The sequence below is a fragment of the Drosophila mojavensis genome, unplaced genomic scaffold, assembly GCF_018153725.1.
Source record: "Drosophila mojavensis isolate 15081-1352.22 unplaced genomic scaffold, ASM1815372v1 contig_36, whole genome shotgun sequence".
NCBI lineage: Eukaryota > Metazoa > Arthropoda > Insecta > Diptera > Drosophilidae > Drosophila > Drosophila mojavensis.
Window position 1 is genome coordinate 2,945,544 of NW_025318858.1, and position 21,675 is coordinate 2,967,218.

A 21,675-nucleotide genomic window follows, 5' to 3' on the forward strand; every position below is an offset into this window, starting at 1 on the left:
CAGATCGTATATTAGATGAATGTATGTGTATAGATACATCTGACTCGTAATTAAATATATATTACTTCTATTTGAATCAATCATAGGGTATAACAACATCAATATACATACGTCTATGTACATATAGCGTACGCATTTAATGATGTAACAATTCTTGGAATAATTTTATTTAATTGCTAGACTTATTATGAGCCGCAAAATAGCGGTTTAACCCAGATAAAAGTAATGTTGAATTGAAGTCAAGTGACTTCAATTGGATTTCACACAGGCACACATGAAGAGGTGTTAGAAAACTATTTTTTCTAGTTTTTAGAAAATTTTCAAATGATTTTAATAATGTACATTGTATTTATTTACATTTTGAGACAGTACTTAAATATATTCTTCCATAAATATTAAAACGTAATTTCAAACAACCGCCAAAGTAGTAGTTGGTGCTGCGAGTTCCAACTGAGACTTTTATAAACGTTTTCCAGCACTCATTGTTAAAATTATACAAACTTTGGTTGAGTTACCTTTTGAAGTAGTTGTAGAAGATTGTCTGTTGAATGTTACGCAGCGCGTTAAGACTGAGAAGAAGCATGGCAACATTCTCTGGTCTGAAACTAAATGAAGTGGTCAATGTGCTGGAAAAGTTTGCACCGGCATCCCTGGCCGAAAAGTGGGACAACGTGGGCCTGTTGATCGAGCCAAGCACAGATGTAAGTGATTTAAGAATATAAAATACATAAGAAAACAAAATAGTATTGAATGTAATTGCAGAAACATGTGGAGCGCATATTGCTAACCAATGATCTCACTGAGCCCGTGTTGGGTGAAGCTCTGGAGAAGAATGTCGATCTGATTATCAGCTATCATCCGCCAATCTTCCGGCCATTGACACGCATTACTATGTGCAACTGGAAGGAGCGTATAGTAGTCGGATGCTTAGCTAACTCCAAGGCATTGTATTCTCCACACACGGCCTGGGATAAAGTGGTGGGCGGTGTCAATGATTGGCTGGCCAAGGCAGTAGATATAAAGGGCATTAAGCCCTTGGTTCCAGAGCCGGGCGCAGTTGATGGCACCGGCTCCGGACGTCTTGTAGAGACCAGTATGCCCATTTCCCAGTTGGTGCATGCACTCCAAGACCACATAGACAACAGCGTGCATGTGGCATATGCTGTGGACCATCATCCAAAGACTTTTGTGCATACCGTTGGGATATGCGCGGGATCCGGCGGATCAGTCCTAAAGGGCATTAAAGCGGATCTGGTCATAACTGGCGAGATGTCGCATCACGAGTTGCTGGACTTCAACCACAATGGGACGACAGTTCTGCTTTGCAATCACAGCAATTCGGAGCGCGGTTTCCTGCGTGAATTTCAGTGCATACTGAAGGAGAGACTTCAAGAAAAGTGTGAGGTCATTGTTTCAGAAAAGGATAAAGATCCCTTGCAAACTGCATTTAGAAGCAATTCCCAGGCTGTGCAACAAGTGAAGCAGTAGGCATAACAAACTTCATTTGTATTAAATCATGTACAAGTAAATACAATTAAATTATATAAAGGCTTAATCTAAACTTGATCGAGCTTAAATTTGGTTTGCTTGCTGGCTGCATCATTTCGATGGAGCTGATAAAGCAAACGCTCCTCTAAATGCTTAACGGCCTCCACAGTCAACACCAATGTATCATGCTTTAGCATGGAATAGACGTTCAGGCCATAGGCGGGCATCAGATTCACATAGCCTATCGAGTCTGTAGCATAGCAAATATTCTCTGGAAATACATCGTGCCTAAAATAGAAATTAAGACTTGAATAGAGGAATTTAAAGCACATGTGTAGTTTAGTTACTTGTCCACAATCAGTACAGAAGGTCCCCAATTACGCTCCTGAATCAAATCCCTAATAAACTGCGCATCCTTCGTGGGAATCTCAACATCTTCAATGATGTGCAAGTCATCCTGCGCCAATTTGACGCTCAACGTCGATGTGAGTCCCATCACTCGCTTGTAGAAGGGCAGCATATAGAAATGGGTGGTCGGTGAACGCGGACCGTGGATGACGCCGCCGCCTTTGAAGAGTGGCGAACGTATCGAGCCATGCCGTGCACGACCCATGCCCTTCTGTGGCCAGGGTTTGCGTCCGCCTCCCCGCACCTCGGCGCGTGTTTTGGTATGTGCCATGCTTACATAACGATACTTGCGCTGCCACTCAATATTCTCCTGGATGACATCGACGCGCGGCTGTGCAGCAAACACATCCGGATGCAGTTCCATAAGCCCTACTTTTCTTTCAGTCACTGCATCCACATTTTCTATCCACGCCTGACGTGCAGTGCTTCGGCTCACGGGCGCATGTTCCGCATAATTCTGGGGCAGTATTAGAGCCGGCTTGGAAACAAGTGTTTCCTTACCGGTCGTCGTTGTGGATTCAGTTGCTGCATTGCTCTGGCAAACTGTGACGGTATGCGACAAGTTACGCACATTTGGATACAGCAACTGTCGCGTTTTATTTAAAAATTTTAACATTTTTCAACAATTACGACGAGGTCCAATTGTTGATGTTATGCAGAGTTGTCGATAATATTTAATCGACCGACCGCCACATGTATCGAAACAGCTGATATGTAATCGACTGGCGATAGTCATATCAAAGCAGTGTTAATAAACAGTCGCAGACGTGTTTTGTTGCAATTTTAATTTAATTTACTATCGAAGCGAATTTTTGAAAATTTTGGAGTTGACTTAATAAATTTGTCTTGGTTGATTATCAGGAATATCGCTTGGAGTCCGTAAGCTTGTCTCGAGTTAATAACATGGAAAAGAAATTATTTTGACTTGTTCTAGGCTTGGTATCTGGTTCGCAATCGGTGTTTGTGTCTCCATCTCCACAGCTGTGCCTCGAAAATTTAGAGCTTGAATCGTATAGCACTTTAATATCATCGCCATCGGATTGATTTTGTTGCAAACTTCGAACTGCTCGATGTTGTTTGTGGTTAGAAGCAGAGACGGCATCACTTGGTCTAGAGGCTCCTTTTTTGACTGGTTTAGGTGGAGGAATGGGGGCGCATTTCTTAAGAACTTTCTCTTGGCGAAGAGGAGCTGAAAAACGTGACTTGTGTATAGATTCTAATCGATCTTTAACTGCTTTTATTTCAGGTAGCTCACACTTATCACGTTTTGTTTTACTTATCACTGAGTTTGGCTGAAAAGACATGGCTTTCAAATCTAAACTTTCATCTTTGGCTTTCTTTTCACTTTTGTGGCTGAAGGATGTAACAGATTTATTTGAATTTAAGTTACCTATTACTGATTTATATGTTTTAACTTTAATTTGTCCTTCGTTAGCAAAAAGTCGGCGCTTTGCTTCAAAACTTTTATACTCCGAATGATCTGACTTCCTTTCCTCTATTTTGTTTCTGAATGGATTGAGTCTGTTTCTTGATTCCATTTTTCTTAATACCGAAGCATCTGATCTTTCACTTTCTCCTTTAATGCTATTTCTTTCTTTTATTGATTCCAGCAATTTATTCGGAAATACTCTGCTTCTTGATTCCACATAAGTTGGTCTTTCATTTACTCTCATTTCTTCTGTCATTCTTCTGATAGGAAGATGTTGATTTTTCGATTTCGAATTCTTAGATTCTGCGTGATCCAATTGCGAATAATCCGAATAATCAAAATATGTGTTTTCTTTTTTTTCAACTTTTGATCTCATTGTGAAATTTTTTTTGGATTCATTTAATTCTTTTGCTAGTGGAACGACTTTATTTATAATTCTTTGGCTGTTCCTAAATGGAAAACTGCTTCGTGAGTTGGACTTCTTTGGACTTTCTCCAATCGCATTAGCCTTCATTTTATTCCTTGATAGAAGCATTTTAGATCTTGTTTCGCTCCTCATGTAGAGATTTGAGGTTTCGTTCTTATCTTTTTCTCGTCTACGCAAAAGATACCTGTATTTTGAACGCCTTGCAGCAAGATTTTGGAATCTTGAATAACTTTTTTGCCTGTATCGCAGAGAATCAGCTTTCCTTGGAAGTCGACGTCTATAATGCGAATCAATATATGATGTTTCCGATTGTATTTCCTTGTCATTGTAGAGTGCTTCGCGTTCCATTAATTTCATTTCTGAGCTTGTTGAAACTCGTCTACAAGAGTCGAAGCCGTACGACTTGGGTGAACTTTCACTTAGTTTCATTTGATCAAATCCAGACCTTTTCCTCTCTCTAATGTCTCGTTCTCTTAAATCGTATATTCTAATTTCTGGCGTATAACTAGCTGCTCTAAAGTAATCCGAATCAGATGTGTTTTGCTCTAGCTCAAATTGTTTTCGTAGTAATTTTTTTCTTAGAGCTTTTTCTTGACTTTGATGAAGAGCTTCTGCCTTACGCCGAGGGTGGCCTGGGTGTTCTATATCCGAAAACCTTTTCCGTTGACATGATCTATTGCCTCTATCATCGATTTTATAGAAATTGCATTCAAATTTATCAACATTTTTTCTATTCTCATATTCTGGTTTACCCTTAAATTTCTCTATTGACGGATTATTAAATACTTCATTTAGATAAAATGGAGGTTGAGTTGGATTAATGTCTTTATAAACCCTATCCGATTGTTCACCATTGGTATTCGTATGAACTGTGTAGTCGCTCACTTTAAGAGTCCTTTCCTCTTCGTTAGATATTTGCATATTCTGCATAGGTTGAAAAACTTTGTCCTTCTGAAGGGCCCCTTTCTCTTTTACGGCCATTGTCAGATCAAGAAGTTCTAAGAAGGATTTTGAGTTCAAATTCTTCTGTAGAACTGCTTGTTTTCCGACTGGGCTGGTCTGGGCACTGTCACCTGTACAGTTAGGAAAAGTAGAGCCACTGCACCTACGTATATAATTATTTAATGTTGGATAGCAGGTGCATTCACCTCTATACGAAGCGTTAGGCTGGTATGCTCCAGCAGCTGGATCGGGATAATCGTATTCGGTTTGTGTGAGAATTCTCACGGAGTTTGGGAAAGTACCAGCGTTTGGAGCTTCGTATGTCTGCGATAATCGCGGATCGTATTGTGGATATGCATTAGGGGGTGGAGAATTATAATTCACATTGAGATTATCCTGTCTCCGATTAGACTGCGTATTATGATTCCCCATCATCTGATGCTTATCGATATTATTCGGATTGCTTGAAGTCCAATTGTTATTTGCAATGTTACCATCGAAATTGAATACAGGTTCTGCTGTAGCCGTTTTCCCAACGGATTGGTTCACCAAATTCTGCTGTTCCTCCAGCTTTGCACTGGTCTCATTCAGTATCTCAATTAACTGCTGTATATTGCATTTGTCACTCACGACGAGATTTACCAATGGCTCGCCCTTTTTGCCCTCAGCTGGTAATATCTTGCACCGTTTGCACTCCCTCGTGCAGGTGGCACAATTGCAATGAGGCTTGGTACTGCTTTCCTTTTTCCTGTCATTATTTTCGTATGATTTCCCATTCCCTTGCTGTTTGGATAGATTCATTTGCAATGGCGACTGATAAATGTTTTTATCCTCTTCAACAGTGATTGGGGGATATCCTTTGTTTTTGTTTTTAGAATTCCGTATAAACTCATTAATATTAATGCCGCAATTGGGACAGATCGAATGGCATTCCTCTGCTGATCTGGCCAGTTTTTTATCCACTAGTTTTGCGGCGCTCTTATCCGGAAATCTAGAAGAGGTTTTCCCTGGGACTTGGTATGTTTTCGAGTCCGAGACCAATCCAGAGCCCTGTGGCGAATACAGTTTTGAGTCCGTTTTCGAATCGAGGCTCCTAACCGTGTTCGCTGCAGACCTTAAGCTTGATCCAGGACTCGATCCCAACGGTCCTTTGAGCTGCTCTCCCTCTGCACCTTCTTCCACCCAAGTCGCTGCCGAATTAGGGTGTATAGAATTCTGATTATTGAGAGCCCTTAAGCAACATTGGCAATAGCAATTGCATATCCTGTGTCCATTGCAACTCCTCCATGTCTGTTCCCTGTTTGAGCAACCATGATATTGACAATTGTTTGACCACTGTGGATTACCAAACATGCACCACGGCTGATTCGAGGGGTCACACACTTCATATTGGTGGCTCGTAAACTGGACAGAATTCGGTGTGGCGTTGGAAATGGCCACAGATTTATTTGAAGTCTGCGTGGTACTTTGATCTGTACGCGCTGCATTTCGCTTTGGCACTGAAATAGATTCTTGCTTAGGACTGTCAGCACCTAGTTGTCTTGAGATAGACATTGCTCCTGGCCTCGATCGCTTAGGCGATGATCGAGCAGATGCCAGTTGTCCAGATTGTTTTGATGTACTTTTCGATGTCGATGCTGCAAAGGCTGATGACTTAGGATTCTGAGTTCCATCTCTAAGGCGCTGGGCTGATTTTTGGCTACCATCTAGAGGCCTAGATTGGCTTGAGCTCATAGCTGTTAAATGTCTTGAACTAGACATTGCTTCTGGGTCAGAACTTGGAGCTGTTGCTACCCCGCTGCGATTGGTTCTTGAGCGTTCGTCTTCGATCATTCTTTCATTTACGTTCGCATTTTGTTCTCCGTCCGGTTCGTCGCTATCGAAATTGGCGCAATGACATCCTTCGCTCGGTTCTTGAGTTCCACTTTTGATTGCTTTGCAATAACAGTAATGCATCTCATTAGTTTTGAAACTCCCTTGGTCCGCCTTTCTACCATCCTTTGGGCAGGGCACCTTCATGCATCTGTTGACATCAACTTGCGCTGAACTATTCAAGTCTCCTCCTATGCTCTTCTTTTTTCGATTACCTACTTCAGTGTTCTTATTTTTGTTTCTAGACGTCGAGTCTCGCACTTCTCTCAAGGTCCCAGTCGCTGCATGAGAGCTTGAGCTTCTTGCAGATTTTGTTTGGGTTTGAAATCTTGATTGTCGTGAGCTTGACATGGTTCCTAACTGAGCTTTACGATTTTGAGTTTCGCCTTCTCTTGAGCTGTGCTCCGAATCTTGACCTATTAATTGTCTTGAACTGGACATTGATTCTGGGACAAAACTTTGAGGTCTCGCTATCCCTATTATTTTTTCTTTGCTCGCATTTTGCTTTCCACTCGGCTCGTCGGTCTCGAAATACTCACACTGGCATACTTCATCCGGTTGTGGGTTGCCCTGCATATCCATATTCTCTTCTGCATTGCAGTAACAGAAATGATCCGATTTTCCGATAGCTTTCGGACAGAGGAACCTAGCGCAGCCTTTCTGCATTCTACGATCTTTTATTTTAATGCCATTTCCCTTGCCGTTTTGTTGGTTTCTACGACTCTCTGTTCCCCTTCCTTGATTTCTTCGCCTGACTATTTCATTGCACTCATCTTCGCTCATACCAATCTGTTTGTTCCCGATTACTTGGCCCCTGGCACTTGAGTTCCCCCGTTTGCTCTCTACTTGGTTTTTAGAAAGCCCCCTTCGATTGCCGTTTTCTTGGCTTTTGGGACTTGAGTTCCTTCGTTTGCCTTCCTCATGGCTGCTGTGACCGATATCTACATATTTTTCATTACCCTTCTGTTGCCTTGTACGACTCGAGACTCTTGTGTTGCTCTCATCTACATCACGATGCGAATCAGGCGACGATCGACTTAGAGCCTGAATTTGGTTATCGTTTTCATGGGCAATGTATACATTCGATTGCTTTGGGTAAATGACTTTATCGCAATCCCATTCACAACTGCAATCCGATGAGGTGTAACCGCCATTGAAGGGCCTAGTTCTGTTTTCATTTCCATTATTTTGCAACAAGCTATTTGTACTCAGTCTCGCCTCTCCACTAGGCACTCGCTGTGGCGCATCTTGAAACTGTTTGTCGTATCTTCCAGCGATTGGTTCAACCAGTCCGATTTGAGTTATGCTAAGCGAGGATAATTTCGATCTGGCCTTGAAACGTGTCTGCCTGGACAGATGAGGTATCCTACATTGTACACCCGTACTGCATTTCTTCTTCCGCTGTGCCAGACTTCGACCGACTTTGGGTTTGCAGTTGAGAAACTTGTTTAGACTGATCCGATCAGTGAACGAGTCGTCCAGTTCGTCGCATCGCGACACATCCAAATTCCAACTAGAGGGATAGCCAGAGGAGCTAGCTCTCGACCACTTGGAAGATCTCGAGGGCTCGCGGTCAAGTCCAATGTCTTTTATAATAGAAATAGAAGTTTAGTTCTGTAGTTGTTGCATTTCATGTGTCACTCTTACCATTGACAAAGTTTCGTTTGGGTATTGATTTAGCGGATCTTAAGTTCGACCCGCCGTACAAGTGCTCCCTGGGCTCCCAGCCGGAAGCTGAGTTGTTCGACAGGCAGTGCTGCATGATCTGCTTGAGCTGGGCATCCCTGTTGATTGAGCTCACGACTGTGATGGTCTTTGCTTGTGGGCTGGTTCGAGATTTGGGCAAGTCGTACATTGGCGACCTAACGGCCACATCGCTTGTCCTCTTGATAGCCTTTCGGAGCAGAGTTTGCTTGGAAGAGCGTCGCTTTTTACGTAAACCCATCATGCTTTACCAAATGCCAAAGAGTAAAGCTCTAGGTCGAGTCACAACACAATTTATACAACAATTAAATTCCACACTTTGACAAAGATTTCTCGGTTTTGGTTTTTCGATTTATTTTGGTTTCCCTATCTCTGATTCACTTCTCCTAGTACTGATAACAGCAGCGACAGCTGTTGCAACTGTTGCACGTGTTGCACGTGTTGCAGCATACCGGACCTCGGATGAAGTAGCAACGAGGCTTTGGCTCGATCACAAAAGGTGGCGTTGAGAATCGATTGTAGAATGTGCCTTTCATGTCTGCTGCTTTCCTGCTTGCTGACTTCTGATTTGTTGTTTTATGGGCTCTTCTTTTCTGGCTTGTAGCTTTCCTATTTGTTGTAGTTTTGGTTTTTGCTTTCTGTTCTGCCGCAGCTCTGTGCTGCTCCAGCAGGTTTAAAAGTGCGTAACCCATCTCAGTTGTCACCGGGCCCAACCCATTTGTCACCTGGCCCAACTCATTTATCACCTGGCCCATTTGATTTGTCACCTGACCACCTCCTGAATCGCAGTTACAGTCGCAATCACACATTGGCTCACATTGGCAGTCCATCGCATTTGAATTCTCACCATAGCACTCCTCATTGCCATCCTGACACGAGCACAGATCCTGATCTTGCGGCTGATTTTGGAAAGAGTTCTGGGGCGCATGATCCCTTTGACTGAACCAATAGATCAATAAGAAACTGGGTTTGCCTTACGGTTTAGTTGATCTTACCCATTGATTGGCCGTTGTCCACAGCAAGGTCTGAGGTCTTGATGGTTCGCTCGAGCTGCTCGAGCATCGTTTTGTCTGTAAAAGTATCGAATTGAAAGAGAATGATGATATGAAACGAGATGACAGTACTTCTACTGTCTGGGCATTAAAGAAGAGGACACATCGAATCAGTAGACACCTAGGTATCTAGGTGTTGAGAGATATCTAATATCGTATTGTAACAGACGCTCAGAATAGTAGTCGTAATTTAGAAGTCTTTCTTTACGTATATATGTATATAAAGCAATACCTTTCTGGGATATATTGTTCCGTTTGATGGCCAAAATTTGAGGGAGCTGGAGACGGATTATTGTCATTTGGATAAATGGCTGCGGAACTATAGAAAAGTATAGGGAATTACATTAATTTCTTGTAAAAGCTTAAAGCTGTACCTACTTGACAACTAAGACTAGAACAGTGGACTTCTTTTTGATTTCCGGGTGGTTATCTTCTGGGTCGTAAATATCATTTGCTTCGAAATAGTTCTTATTCATTTCGGGCTGGTTATCCTGAAGGTCGTAATCTTCATACTTCTGATCTGATCTGATGGACTGATCGATTTCCCAAGTGTTGTTCTTCATTGTATTGTCAGCCATTTCTACGTCCCACTGGTTGGTGAAGTACTGTGGCACAGACTGGGATCTATCCTCTAGCTCATGTACGATAAAATTCTCGTAATTAGGATCTAATTGCAGTTCAACCCTTGGTGAAAAAATTTTACGTCCTCTAGTGCACGAAGCTTCACAACTTGCCGTACAATCGGACGGGTAATCACTATTCATAGTTGCTCTCTCTCCGTCTTTTGTGTCGATCTTTATCTTCCTCTCTTTTGCATTGTATCCATCTCCCCCCAAATGTTGAAATTTATGATAGGAACTGAAACTCTATTCGAGCAGAGCATGCTGCGTGACTGAATTTCCTAACTGTGGCCAGTTGGTGGGATAAGTAGTGGAGCCAGTTGCTCGCTTTCGAAGGAACGGTATGCTTCTGTTCATGGGATTACCTTTGAGCTCCCTGTAGATCCTTGCGTACGTCTCCTCAGTGCTCTCTACCAACGCCAACAGCTTCTGATATCTGGCGAGCTGCTTGCACGTGTAAACGCGTCTCTTCTTATGTTTCTGAGCAGCAACTGGAAGAGCCTCGCTCATGGACTTGAGTACTCGATATTTGGGCAGCGATTGATCCATCTCCAGCGGAAAGGTTTTGCTTTGAGTCTGTATTTTGGTTTGTGTCTTTGGAAGACTGACAGACTTCACCTGACTCTGTGGCTTAGCTAGGGGCTTACGCCTTCTACACTTCAGACTCGATTTCCTGCACCTCGGCACAATCTTGCTCGGATTTACCGCTGCCTTCAGGTCGCTGGTGCAACTGCACTGATCTGTGTTTTGGTGCGTGCTTAGGCAGTCGGTCTGCTGCCCCTTGTCGCAGGTGCATTGAGGAGTATTCATATTGGAAAAATAACTCTGCTCCTCTTCCAGCTCGGCTAGACTATGGCATACCTTATGGTACCACTCGTCCCCGCAGCTTTGCTCGGCGTCTGAGTCTGAGCCTGCTCTGAGTTGCTCCTCTTCCTCCTCTTCCGTGTAGGAGTAGCTGAGCTTTCCAGCACGCGACCGTTCCTTTTCAGGGGCTTGACTGTTGTAAGTATACTCATAGTCCATGTCGTGACTTGTTGGATGTTGATCTGACATCTCTGTTGCGACTGGCATCTGCTGGTAGTGGGCTCCATACCCATGAGCGGAAGGCGGCTCATAGTAGCTTCCGTGATTTTTCAACATGCTCTTTGGTGGCGGCAATTCGTAGCTACCAGGAGCTATAAAAATCGTCTGCGGGGATCCACCGGTATATTTACCAGAAGCGCCCACGCTATAATTGCCATCCCTTAATAGAGTAGAGAGTGGGAGCTCGTTAGAGTAACTGTTTTGTCCGTTAAGTCTCCCAGGATCCATAGGACTGCTCTGTTGGTATCCCTCGGTGTGACTGCCAGCGTGCAATAAACTTAGCTGGGGCGATACTCCCAGAAAACTGCTCTGTGGCATTGTCAACTGTATAGGGCTGGAGAGTGGAGTCATTGGCGTATCCTTAGCTTCCGATTGTTGTGTCTTGAGAGTCGACTCGGACATGCTAGTCGCGCTATCGGTTACAATGCCACAGCAATGTTTGCAGCATGATCTGGGACACCACATGGTGGTGCCAGAGTCTTTCACATGGGAAGCAGACTCAGCTGGGGGTAGAGACAATAAGGGGTAGATATCAGTGATATCATTAACGCAATCAGGTATTCAATTAGCCCTACCTATTTGTGAGCTACTCATCAAGTTAGCCGAATTGTCGGCTGAAGTATTGGTGCCAGCGGCCTTGAAGCGCTTTTTGCGCAGGCGTGTGCGATATTTGGTGTACGGTACCTTGGCAGGTGCAACAGGAGTTACAGGCGCAGTTGGTGCTACAGTCGGTGTAGCTGTAGCTTGATTAGCTACGGCTGCCGGCATAATGACCAAGGGCTGTACGGGCATGACCTTTACCAAGCGCTTGGCTCGGGTTGACTTAGGGACCTTACTTAGCAGACCTAAAGGCGATCCGTTGTCCAATAGCTTGCCTAACTGTGGCATATAGCTCATATCAAGCTGAGGTGGTACTTGCGCTTGCTTTTCAGTTTGCAGACTCACGAGGCTGTCCAGCTTGGCCATGGTCTGCTGCAACATATCGGTGAGGGTATTCAGCTCCGCCTTACGAATATCCGCCTCGCAGTTCATATTGCGTTCGCTGAACTGCTGGGAGTAATTCGGTAAGCTGCCCATCGAATATGTGGGCTGTGCTTGGTCGGCTGTGCGGCATGACTGACTAACCAGGTTCTCCCTTGGCTGGTAAAACGAATTGCCTTGCTGTCCATTCTGTAGCTCATTCAAATTGTCCAGCAATAGTCTTAGCTCATTCATGTCCCCTGGCTCGCTCGCTCCAGCTGACGGACGCTCTAGTCCACAGTCATTCCAATGAGAGTCGGTGCCGGTACATAGACTATTTAAGGCGTAAGCATACACAGCCGAATTCATTTCCATTTGCTGGCACTTTGCCACAGCCCACGGATCGTAGGAGGGCTTGACCAAAACCCTCGGCCTAGTCGTTGAGCAACTAAACTTCGGACAGCCATTCGCCTCAATATTAACGAAGAGACGACGGATGCGTCGTATTTTAGTTGGTACTGCAGCTCTTGGCTTCGGTTTGGTCAGCAATCGATCCAGATGTGGCTTCATAGGGTCAGCTTCCTCCTGCACGACAATTTTATAGTTTATTGATATTAAAGCTGTCACTGGGCTTGACGAGTCCAATAACCAAGCGAAATTCCTTTGTTGCCTTTGCCACCGAAAATTTTGAAACTTTTACCATGGCTATTGAGACCAGTTAAAAAGAGAGCTGTATCTTGAATTCTGTACAACTCCTTTAGCTCTTTTCGAAATACAATAAAATCTTTTTTCTGTATCTTTGCGATTTCATTAATTCTGATTAAAGGCCTTCTTTTTTGGCTACTAGCATTTCCTAGCTTATTTGGTTTCCGATATGTAACCTCCCCTAACCCAATTGGATTCCAAAATTCTTTATTAACATTTCCTAACCCTTAGATCAATTAATTTGTTCTTTACACATTTAACAGTTGAACTTTTATTTCATTTGGTATTTAACACGCATATTTATATCCATATCTAAAACAAAGCTTTGCACTAAGTTGCAAACGAAGTTTTCCAATTTTCTTTTTGGTTTTCGTTTTGTTTTATTGATTACTTTGAAAGTTGTTCCTGAGATTTGAATGGTGATTGGGTAGAATGATTCGCTAATTGGTTTCCATCAAATTGAAGATTAGCAAATGGATTTGTTTAAAATTTATTAAATAAGATATTTAATATTTATAACAATGAGCCCGATCGATGTTCACTCCTTAGCGCTAGCTTTGGCTCCTAAAAATTGTGGGGTTTGGGGACTTTAACATAAGTAAAGCACACGAATAATAAAATATATAGATAATATCAAAAAAAGTTAATTGAATTGATTTATTGCTGATCCTCCGGTGCCGGCAGCTTCTCCCAGGTGGGTTCGACGCCCCAGATTTCGCGGGCATATTCGGCAATGGTACGATCCGATGAGAATTTGCCACTGGAGGCAATGTTGTTGATGGACATCTCCAGCCACTTGGCTTGATTCTGCAGCAGAAAAGATAGAAAATTGGTTTGAGCACCATATTTATATATTTTTTTCAGAGCGTACCTGATAGGTCTTTGAGACCAGATCCTGCGCCTTAATGTACGCATCGTAATCGGCCAGCAAGTAGTAGTGATCGTACTTCAGCAATATGTCCGCAATATTCTTGAATTCGTTGGGATTGCCGGGACTGAAGAAACCGCCCTGAATCTGGTCGATGACCTGCTTGACCTCCGGGTTGGTATTATAATAGTCGTAGGCATTGTAGCCCTTCTTCTTCAAGGCCTCAACCTCATCGACGGTCATGCCAAAGATGAAAATGTTATCCATGCCCATCTCCTCGGCCATCTCCACATTCGCACCATCCAGAGTTCCAATGGTTAGGGCACCGTTAAGCTGGAACTTCATGTTGCCAGTGCCGGATGCCTCAGTACCAGCCGTTGAGATCTGTTCCGATAGATCGGCGGCGGGCATGATCTTCTCGGCCAGCGTTACACGATAGTTCTCCAGGAAGATGACCTTAAGCTTATCACCAACAATGGGATCGTTGTTGACGACATTGCCAACGGCACAGATCAGCTTGATGATCTGCTTGGCCACATAGTAGCCAGGAGCGGCCTTGCCACCGATCATGATGGTACGGGGTGTGAAGTTGGCTGTGGGATCCTTCTTGATGCGATTGTAGAGGGTGATGATGTGCAGGCAGTTGAGCAGCTGGCGCTTGTACTCGTGGATGCGCTTCACCTGAATGTCAAACATGGAGGCAGGATTCACCTTAACACCGTAATCCTTCTCCAAGATAGCAGCCAACTTCAGTTTGTTCTCCTGCTTGACGCGTGCGACGTTGCGCTGGAAGTTGGGATCCTTGGCCCACTTCTTGAGGGCAACCAGCTGATCCAAATGCACGGGCCACTCGTCACCGATCTTCTCGGCAATGAGATCGGACAGGCCCGGGTTGCAGAGCAACAACCAACGACGGGGTGTAATGCCGTTCGTCTTGTTCTGGAACTTCTTGGGATCCATTTCATAAAAGTCACGGAATAGCGTATCCTTCAGAATCTGCGAGTGGATGGCAGCGACACCATTGACAGCATGGGAGCCAACAATTGAGAGATGAGCCATGTTGATGCGCTTCTCGCCATCCTCCTCAACGCAGGACATACGACGCATGCGGTCCAAGTCCTCGGGGAACTTCTTCTTCACATTCTCCATGTGCAGGAAATTGATGTGATAGATGATCTGCAAGTGACGAGGCAAAATCGACTCCAACATGGACACGGGCCAGCGTTCCAGAGCCTCAGGCAGCACGGTATGATTGGTGTAGGCGCAAGAGCGTACAGTGATATCCCAAGCTTTCTCCCATTCCAGATGCTCGTCATCAACCAAGATGCGCATCAGCTCGGGTATGGCCAACGATGGATGCGTATCGTTCAGCTGAATGGCCACCTTATCGGGGAAGTGATCGAAGGAGTTGCGCACCGCCTCACGACTACCGAACTTGGAAGCCTTGTATCTGCGGATGATGTCCTGCAGGGTGGCAGCGCACATGAAGTACTCCTGCTTCAGACGCAGCTCCTTGCCCTCAAAGAAGTTATCGTTGGGATACAGCACACGAGAGATGTTCTCGGCAAGGTTACGATCCAGCACGGCCTGAATGTAGTCACCATCGTTGACTGTTTGAGGAATGCGAAAAGTATTAGTAAAAGGTCTTTATTGAACTATATATGCAGATCTACTTACAGAACTTCAGGTTGAAGTCCACGGGCGACTTGGCGGACCACAGACGCAGCGTGTTCACATGGTTGTTGTTGTAGCCGGGTATGGGATTGTCGTAGGGCATGGCATAGACCTTCTGCGTGTCCACCCACTTCTTGCCCTCGGGTGTATCGATCACACGGCCATAAAAGTTAATGGGCAACATGAACTCGGGGCGCGCCTTCTCCCAGGGATTGCCGAAACGCAACCAATCATCGGGCTCCTCCACCTGCTCGCCGTTGCGAATCTTCTGGGCAAAGATGCCGTACTCATAGCGGATGCCATAACCATAGGCAGCCAGACCCAGCGTAGCCATCGAGTCGAGGAAACAGGCCGCTAAACGACCCAGACCACCATTGCCCAAGCCAGCATCTTCCTCCATCTCCTCGAGGTTCTCAATGTCCAGACCCAGTTGATACATGGCCTCCTCGCACTCACTCTGAATGCCCAAGTTGATCATCGTGTTGGTCAGAGAGCGGCCCATGTAGTACTCCAGCGAGAGGTAGTAGACGCGCTGTAATCAAATATTCATATTTTCGATTAGTTGGCAACTCGGGTGAAAAAATATATAGTTCTAAAAATAGATTTCGATGTAGTTGTAATATAATCAAATGGAATCTTGAAAGTTGTCTAACTATTAGATTTTGTTTTCTGATTAGTAAAGTCATATAGAGGGTATTCCCAATCAATATTAATGCTGATTGCAGCAATGTAAACATAGGAAGCAAAACAAATAACCTACAATAAAGTATCCTAGGATTATATCGCTTATTATTTATTTTATTATATATATTATATTATTTTTATACTTTTTATATTATATTATTTTTAGATTTAGGAATGGGTATTCTTATCAAGATTTTTAGTTCCATATGATATTTTGTATGTGCAGTGTTGTAATGGATTTGTGTTGTATATTTTACTTATTTATTAAGTATAGCATTCTCTTAAATAATTTGTACATAGTTAGTTAATTATTAATTGAGAGACTTTAGCTTAGATATCAAATTGATATATCGTCTATATCTGTATTGCTGGAGCTTATTATCGTTTACCGAATGCAGGGTATTCCCTTTAACCAGATGTGATCATGACATTAGGTAATCGATTAGCCAGCAAGCGCCACTGTACATTAGTGTGAGGCGTGTTAACAACAGCATCAGCTGCCCCAATTACCTAGTTATGTACGCCCGGCCATATGGTAGGCTCCAATTTGTTGAGAAGGTCACCCACTGGTGCCTTATCAACGCGTTGCTAATTTCAAAGATCTTTACATGGGATGCTATAAATAGAGCTTTCGTTCGAACTGATTGATCAGCCGGCTACAGAGTTAATCACATAATGCTAAGCGCTGCAAAGGGCATATTTTAAACCTAGTATTATATATACATATATATAGTAGATTACGGATGCAAATCGGCGCATGTTATGGAAACATGTTTCTATGCAACCCTACATGGAATGCACTTGAGTGTAACGTCTATCTATCATCCGTTGCATCTCTGGTCAATGATGTTTTGACGACGGCATCGATCGACGATTTCCATTTGTCGCCAGCTAATGTCTCGACAATAGTGCTATGTGCCAATTATCGGTTATCAGCTAGCTCTGGCCCATATCAGCAAAAAGACAAGCCTCGCGGGTGCAAGGGGTAAAGCGGTCTAGTTAATGCTAAAATCTAATTTCCTAGATTAAATCTACATACATGGCTCAAGCATTATGTAGCTATTTTATTTGGGGGCATAGATTTTTATCAGGAAGCATTATATTTAGCTATAAAAGCGTTTGATATATATAAATATATTCCCATATACAGTTGGGATCATGAAAATAATAGTGCTGTATAGAAAGAGTCTGATATAACTTTACAGATCAAGCCTTTAACATTCTTATATTCATTATATCCTAGCTACTATCCGTCAGTCCATCAATCCATATTTGTGTCCGTCCGTCCACCCGTCAATGCATCTGTTTTTACAACCGAAGAATATTTCGCTCCTATTGAAGCTTAAATTTAGGATATTTTCATGATATTCTTGTCTTTTAAAGTGCTTAAATATAATAATTTAATAATAAATATAATATATCTTTTCCCATAGTACCTCTCTGTTCACATTTCACATTTAACACACATAACATTCATCATATCTAGCTATATAACAATTAAATATAAGTATTTCTCTTTATAATTGATAATATAACAGAGTATTTCTCAGTTAATCAGCAATAACAAATATACATATATCAAATAAGGTTGCCATAGAGCCAGCTAATAATTCTCATATAGAGACAGATGTGTCATTACCAACTGCATGTGACAAAAGGCTGCCAACTTCTGGCCAGTAAAAACAGCTTTGATGAGCTATAGCTCTATAGGTTAGGGAGGTCTGATAACGCATTCCATTATATTTCATATTTACGACTGGAGATAAGTCTGTTAATTAATTTCAATATTTTAGTTAGGGCCAAATAGTTTGGGCCACAAAGAGCCGGAACATATGTTATTGCGGCTTTTCTGTGGTCGAGACAATATTCTGATAAGGGATATCGTGTGTTTGCATTTGAAATCGAATCTCAAAACTATACGGCATATATTATACATGTATATGTATATATACATCTATACCATATAGATGTTTACATATATGGTAATATTTATGGCCGCGTGCTGTAAACAAATGACCTAACTGTTTTCCTAACAGCTGTTCAAGCTAATGATGCCCTATACAATACCCTTTTCAGTATTATAAAATGTAAATTAATATTTTTCCAATCAGTTCGTATATTTGGCAACATTTTAAAAGGTACTAAAGGTGAGGAACCTAAATTGAATATTAAAAAGAATTATATTTCAGTACTTGTTCAACAAAAGTTAATTTCACTTGCATGCATTATAGCTCTTAACTCTTAACTCGTAACACTTTGAAACATTTGCTTCCTTTGAAATCTTTTGGGAGAAATTATATCAAATCTAAATTTGTATATAAATGCATATAAAGTCTATATGCAGACTTATGAAATGATCATATATATTATCTATGCATATGTAAATTACTTCTAACCAATTCAATTAGTCAAATCAAAGCTACTATATAGTATAGTATAACTTTCTATCGATTTAACACTGATACCGCATGTTTTCAATTTATGAAATAATAATAATAGTATATATATTTTTTCAAATAGAGTTCATTTACCCCTTTGACCTTTTTTTTATCAATTGCCCAATTGGCACATCTTAAAGAATAGAGAAAAATGGAAGCATAAAAGAAGTGGGCACTCAATTAAGTTTAAGTGTAGCTAGTTTAAGCTTGTTTGCAATGTATCTATATGACCGTAAATCTAGATATATGTCGGGTACATATATATCTTTGTAGATACAGATATATATGTATATAGATATATAATTCTATTGGCATGTAACTACGCAATGAAATTGTAACAAAACATAAATTAACCCCACGAAAATTTTCTTTTATGGTCCCAATTTCATGGAACCAAAATAAATATAAATACAACTACACATAGATACACACACAAACACACACACACAACTACTCGCACGAAAACTAGAACGCAGCGAAGACAAAAAAATAATATAAATGAAAATAAATGAAAATTTTTCCGACGACTCTCGTTTTTGTTAATAACCTTTGATTGACCTTGAAAATATGTACCTCCCTCTATGTGAGTGTATGTTGGTTGGGTGTCTGCTATGCCTATATTAGCATATATATATCTAGCTATGTTTCCCCATGCTCTAATTGTTATAATACCGCACTTTATATAAATTAGTTAAATTGATGAAAAAAATACTTTTTTTGTTGTTTTCTTAATGAATTCTGAATATAGCTACAAATTGTTCAACAGCTGTTCTGCAGCATATGTAAATGTATCTTCTAGATACATCTTATGGAATTTTGAGGGCTCTCTGCCACTGACATTCAGGCAAGGACAAAAGTTTATGCCAAATAAATTCGCACGACTTTCGCACGTGTTTGCGAATGCGTGTGTAAGTGTGTGTGTGTGCCACAGTGTGTGTGTGTGGCTCTGTGTGTATCTGATGGATATGCCTTGATTCAGCATTGACTGGAGCATATGAAAAGTTGTTTTCAACATTTAATTACCCCATTTATGACTTACTCAGCTGATCAATAACCAAGATAACTAACTATAAATGTTAAGAGTGCTTACGAATACCCTATATATTGTTAAAGTCGGATGAAAAGCAATAGCTGAGCAAGATTGGAGAAATATTAATTTAAATAATAAATAATATACAGCGAATTCGTAATTAATTAGTGAATTATAAAGTATTGTTTTATATGAAAATAGTAAAGAATAAACCCCATTAGAGTTTTATATGAGATTCAGATAAGATTAACATTTCAAGGAAAATCAAATCGATAATTCGATAATACAATCCTCCCTGTATATTTAGGTTGCCCCCTGGATCTCAAGAAAATTAAGTCAATTATATATATAATAAGTTTCCCCAAAAATCTTGTTCATGTAGTTTTCATACATTTCCATATTTTGTTATACCCCACATACCAACTAAGTAAAAGCAGGGTATATGAATTACTTATTTTAAATTCATATTTTACAAGCTCTTATTTGAGCTGACCCGTTCTCTCGCTCTCTCTCTCTCTCCCACTCTCTTTAAAATTATCTAAGCTAGTGTGCGACAGCGACAGCTGCTGATGGCAACAATAAGCTATTTATAATTTTCTTTTTGTGATTCTTTGTCAGCTGCTCATGGAGTAGGACACCGGCTTTTTGAGACTAAGACACTACTTGCACACACACATGCACACACGCTAGCAGAAATTTGCAATGTGCATGAATTCGCCACCCCATGCCAAATTCGCCGCAGTGAAAGTAGCTCAAGCGCTCTGGCCTGGCATTCACACGTTTTTGGCATTGATCCCACTGCACTTCAGCGACCAAAAATTTACAGCAATTAGGCGAAATGAAATAAAAAGTGGGAGGAGAGAACAGGAGGAAAGCACATAGCAATTGAAGGTGCTGCGCTGCAGCGAGGGCAGCGCGAGCGACGGATGAAAACAAAAATGAAAATAAAAAGGAAAGAGAAGTTAATAAAAATTAACAGAAAATAAAAGCGCTAACAAAAACAAATTTTTGGCTAAATGCAGAGAGTGTGAGATATAATTAAGAATATGGGCCGAAAGCGCAGAGCACAAAATGCATGTCGTAATAGCAAAACGAAAAAAAAATGACCCGAAAAAATTAAGAAACCCAAAGGCTAACATTGGCCTCCTTTTCGAAGTCAAAGTTGGGTTAGGTTTATTTTTCGGTGGCATTTGGAAAATTCGAGTACGCACTAAATAAAATCAATAATCCAGACAGAGAGGGTTGTCAACTAACCTTGGGATCCTTCTCGTAGTAGTGCTGCTGTGTGCGTATCCAGCGGCCGACCATGTTGTCCTTGACGGTGTTGGCCAGAGCAAAGTAGTAATCGCGCAGCGTGGCGACATTACGATCCTTGACCAGGGTGTAATGCAAGTGGCGATTGAAGTTCTTCTTCACCTCGGTTACGTTGCCCACCTCAGCGATGCCGCGCACCGATATTTGCTTCCTGCGATCCGCGTCCGATTGTGGCTTCGACATTTTGCCTTCGACTCTCTGCTGCTAACTGAGGTAGTTGTTATTTTTTTCTTTCTATCAGCCTGTCACTTGCTCTGCCTCTGCCGCTGTCGCTGCTCTTGCCTGCGTGGGTGCGTAGGAAAACTATAATACGAATTTTAATGCGCGAGCCAGCGAAGACGATGAACGTTGCGCGCACAAGTATATACGACCGTTCGCTGCAAAATCCGGAGCACTTCTCAGACAGCGTGCACTTCTCGTATGCGTTATTAGTCACGAGAGCTTTTAATGCCCAACAGTCATTCAGCTGTGAGGTATATTACTTCATTTGTCAGCCAACGTCACACATCTGCTTGCTTGACCAAAATAACCTAAATTAAATAATATAGACATGTATGTACATATATATCAACTCTTTGCAAGCCTTACACTAAAAGATTATATCTTTGCAAACAGCAATTCATTATATTTCCACGCCAACTACTTAATGCAGGGTATATTACTGCCAGCAATACTTACTTTACTCTCTTGTGTTTTCGAACAAAACAGCTTTCTCTCTTCCGTTAAACTGCTCTCTTGTAAACAACTCTGCTTAAGGCACACTCAGCGTTTTTGGTCTTATCAGCGCGTCAAATACTCAACGGAATTCGCCAATTGGCATTGGCAAAATTTATGTTAATGTTAGAGGCATTGCTTGCAATGCTTTATTGCATTTTCTTTAGCTCTTTCGTTGTAACGCGCTCGCTTTTTCGCGCTCATCTACGCTCTCTAGTTGGTCGCGCGCGCACTGTGTCCCAGTCACCTTGTACGAAGGTCAT

The 21,675-nt window shown here is 42.0% G+C and overlaps 5 protein-coding genes across 6 annotated transcripts; 1 reads left to right on the forward strand and 4 right to left on the reverse strand.

The window, feature by feature from the left end:
- Positions 1–473: 473 nt before the first annotated feature.
- Positions 474–1,561, forward strand: LOC6575861 (NIF3-like protein 1). The gene is made up of 2 exons (XM_002001829.4): positions 474–701; positions 763–1,561. Exons 1-2 carry the CDS (start codon positions 549–551, stop codon positions 1,486–1,488), a joined length of 879 nt encoding a protein of 292 aa, XP_002001865.2. The 5' UTR covers positions 474–548; the 3' UTR covers positions 1,489–1,561.
- Positions 1,486–2,580, reverse strand: LOC6575862 (39S ribosomal protein L4, mitochondrial). The gene is made up of 2 exons (XM_015164858.3): positions 1,836–2,580; positions 1,486–1,776 (listed from the first exon to the last, which is right to left on the reverse strand). The coding sequence occupies exons 1-2, from the start codon at positions 2,510–2,512 to the stop codon at positions 1,557–1,559; spliced, it is 897 nt and encodes a 298-aa protein (XP_015020344.1). The 5' UTR covers positions 2,513–2,580; the 3' UTR covers positions 1,486–1,556.
- Positions 2,581–2,664: 84 nt separating this feature from the next.
- LOC6575863 lies at positions 2,665–10,086 on the reverse strand. 2 transcript variants are annotated; one of them, XM_002001831.4, is made up of 5 exons: positions 9,701–10,086; positions 9,555–9,641; positions 9,266–9,340; positions 8,214–9,209; positions 2,665–8,152 (listed from the first exon to the last, which is right to left on the reverse strand). In XM_002001831.4, the coding sequence occupies exons 1-4, from the start codon at positions 10,084–10,086 to the stop codon at positions 8,657–8,659; spliced, it is 1,101 nt and encodes a 366-aa protein (XP_002001867.2). In that variant the 3' UTR covers positions 2,665–8,152; positions 8,214–8,656. The 2 variants fall into 2 exon arrangements, with proteins under 2 accessions (XP_002001867.2, XP_032585004.1); XM_032729113.2 differs by lacking the exons at positions 9,266–9,340; positions 9,555–9,641; positions 9,701–10,086 and having other exon boundaries at positions 8,214–8,654.
- Positions 10,087–10,180: 94 nt separating this feature from the next.
- On the reverse strand, positions 10,181–13,073 carry LOC6575864. Its single transcript, XM_002001832.4, has 2 exons — positions 11,601–13,073; positions 10,181–11,528 (listed from the first exon to the last, which is right to left on the reverse strand). Exons 1-2 carry the CDS (start codon positions 12,553–12,555, stop codon positions 10,189–10,191), a joined length of 2,295 nt encoding a protein of 764 aa, XP_002001868.1. The 5' UTR covers positions 12,556–13,073; the 3' UTR covers positions 10,181–10,188.
- Positions 13,074–13,164: 91 nt separating this feature from the next.
- LOC6575865 (glycogen phosphorylase) lies at positions 13,165–21,103 on the reverse strand. Its single transcript, XM_002001833.4, has 4 exons — positions 20,639–21,103; positions 15,236–15,764; positions 13,562–15,168; positions 13,165–13,497 (listed from the first exon to the last, which is right to left on the reverse strand). The coding sequence occupies exons 1-4, from the start codon at positions 20,879–20,881 to the stop codon at positions 13,348–13,350; spliced, it is 2,529 nt and encodes an 842-aa protein (XP_002001869.1). The 5' UTR covers positions 20,882–21,103; the 3' UTR covers positions 13,165–13,347.
- Between the last annotated feature and the right edge of the window lie 572 nt (positions 21,104–21,675).